Source organism: Berghia stephanieae, chromosome 10 (genome assembly GCF_034508935.2).
Source record: "Berghia stephanieae isolate SIO BIC M18660-M18661 chromosome 10, UCSD_Bste_1.3, whole genome shotgun sequence".
Taxonomy (NCBI): domain Eukaryota; kingdom Metazoa; phylum Mollusca; class Gastropoda; order Nudibranchia; family Aeolidiidae; genus Berghia; species Berghia stephanieae.
Genome location: NC_088369.1, coordinates 45,980,948 through 45,983,447, shown reverse-complemented (window position 1 = coordinate 45,983,447; position 2,500 = coordinate 45,980,948). Strand labels below are relative to the sequence as shown.

The window sequence follows — 2,500 nt, the reverse complement described above, 5'->3', positions numbered from 1 at the left end:
TCAAAATCTGTAATTAATGGCTTTTACTTAAAATCTGTAATTAATGGCTTTTACTCAAAATCTGTAATTAATGGCTTTTAAAATATCATAACTTCACACCTAAGCATAAAAAACAATATTTTGAATTGGGATGAGACAATTTCCTACCTTCCACTTCCCACTGGTGTAGCATTGTAGAGTGGCTCTCTTCTCAAATATGATCTGATCATCATCTTCTTCGTCATCATCTTCATCATCATCAACATCCTCATATCCATCATCATCATCATCTTCATCATATTCCTCTGTCTCTTCCTGTTTTTGTTGATGATGAGCCCCTTGTTCTTGGTTTGGTTGATCTTTTCTCCTTTCGCTTGGAACAGACGAGTCTGGAGTTGTGGAGCTTACTATTGCTGAATTTTTTTTTTGGGTGGGGGGGGGGGGGGGGGGGGGGGGGGAACAAGAAATAAAAATAATAATACCATAACAATGGTGATGGTGATGATAATAATAATAATAATAATAATAATAATAATAATAATAATAATAATAATGACAATGATGATGATGATGATGATGATATCAATAATGAAAACAATATAAAGAACATGATCACATTTTAGCTACCATTAAATCTTCAAGACTCAATGAATTAGAACTAATAAAATATGAATTAAATTTTGAGCATCTCAAATTGACGACTTTTTGAAAAATTGGGGGTCATTTTAATCTATCCCGGGGTGGAACAATAGCTCAGTTGGTAAAGCACTCACTTCACATGCAAAGGGACAGAGATTGAACCCGGGTCAGGTCCCCCCCCCCCCCCCCCCCCCCCCCCCCCCCCCCCCCACTGTCCACTCATTGCAATGTGGAAAGTGATTGGGTGTGACACCATGTCGTGGAAAGTACTTTACACTGGACTAGCATCTTATCCAAAGGGTAGCAAGCAATTGCTATTATCCATTTCAGGCTATAGAAACTGGGATAAACTCTGTCTACATGGTCCTAATGGTTCTGAGTTACTATTTTTTTAAATCTATCCTTGTACGGTCTGAAGTCTTCGGGTCACAATTAAAAATAATAAAATAAAAGGATTGTGAGAGAAAGGCAGGAAAGGCTGTGTCAATTGAAATACACGAGAAAATAAGTTTGGCATTCTACTATTTTCAAAACTTAAAATCTCCTAATGAGGACTGACAACTTTGTTAAATTTGGACTGAAATTGACAACAGGAAATGAAGACCTGCCAACTTGAAAATCTAAAAATTCGTAGTTTTTAGGAGATAAAAATAGTCGTCGCTACAGTTTACTTTATACAGGGGTGAGAATGGCTGGTCACAAAAAAGGAGGAAAATTTTCAAGACCAATACATGATGATGTGGTGGTGGTTGTTGTAGTAGTGGTGGTAGGGATGATAATGATGTGGTGGTGGTTGTAGTAGTAGTGGTGGTAGGGATGATGATGATGTGGTGGTGGTTATAGTAGTAGTAGTGGTAGGGATGATGGTGTGGTGGTGGTAGTAGCAGTAGTAGTGGTGGTAGGGATGATGGTGTGGTGGTGGTAGTAGTAGTAGTAGTGGTGGTAGGGATGATGATGTGGTGGTGGTTATAGTAGTAGTAGTGGTAGGGATGATGGTGTGGTGGTGGTAGTAGTAGTAGTAGTGGTGGTAGGGGTGATGATGTGGTGGTGGTTGTAGTGGTAGTGGTGGTAGGGATGATGATGATGTGGCGGTGGTTGTAGTAGTAGTGGTGGTAGGGATGATGAAGATGATGTGGTGGTGGTTGTAGCAGTAGTGGTAGGGATGATGATGATGTGGTGGTGGTTGTAGTAGTAGTGGTGGTAGGGATGATGATGATGTGGTGGTGGTTGTAGTAGTAGTAGTGGTAGGAATGATGATAATGTAGTGGTGGTTATAGTAGTAGTAGTGGTAGGTAGGATGGTGTGGTGTTGGTAGTAGTAGTAGTAGTGGTGGTATGGATGATGATGTGTTGGTGGCTGTAGTGGTAGTAGTGGTAGGGATGATGATGATGTGATGGTGGTTGTAGTAGTTGTGGTGGTAGGGATGATGATGATGTGGTGGTGGTTGTAGTAGTAGTGGTGGTAGGAATGATGATGATGTGGTGGTGGTTGTAGTAGTAGTGGTGGTAGGAATGATGATGATGTGGTGGTGGCTGTAGTAGTAGTGGTGGTAGGGATGATGATGTGGTGGTGGTTGTAGTAGTTGTGGTAGGGATGATGATGTGGTGGTGGTTGTAGTAGTAGTGGTGGTAGGGATGATGATGTGGTGGTGGTTGTAGTATTGTGGTAGGGATGATGATGTGGTGGTGGTTGAAGTAGTAGTGGTGGTAGGGAGGATGATGATGTGGTGGTGGTTGTAGTAGTAGTGGTGGTAGAGATGATGATGTGGTGGTTGTTGTAGTAGTAGTGGTGGTAGGGATGATGATGTGGTGGTGGTTGTAGTAGTAGTGGTGGTAGGGATGTTGGTGATGTGGTGGTGGCTGTAGTAGTAGTGGTGGTAGGA

At 41.6% G+C, this 2,500-nt stretch overlaps 1 protein-coding gene across 1 annotated transcript in view; it reads right to left on the bottom strand.

Moving 5' to 3' along the window:
- LOC144955870 (E3 SUMO-protein ligase RanBP2-like) overlaps positions 1–2,500 on the bottom strand; it is a 159,830-nt gene that overhangs the window by 14,308 nt on the left and 143,022 nt on the right. The window contains 1 exon segment of the mRNA XM_078886100.1: positions 148–392. Coding sequence (XP_078742226.1) covers positions 148–392 — 245 coding nt within the window.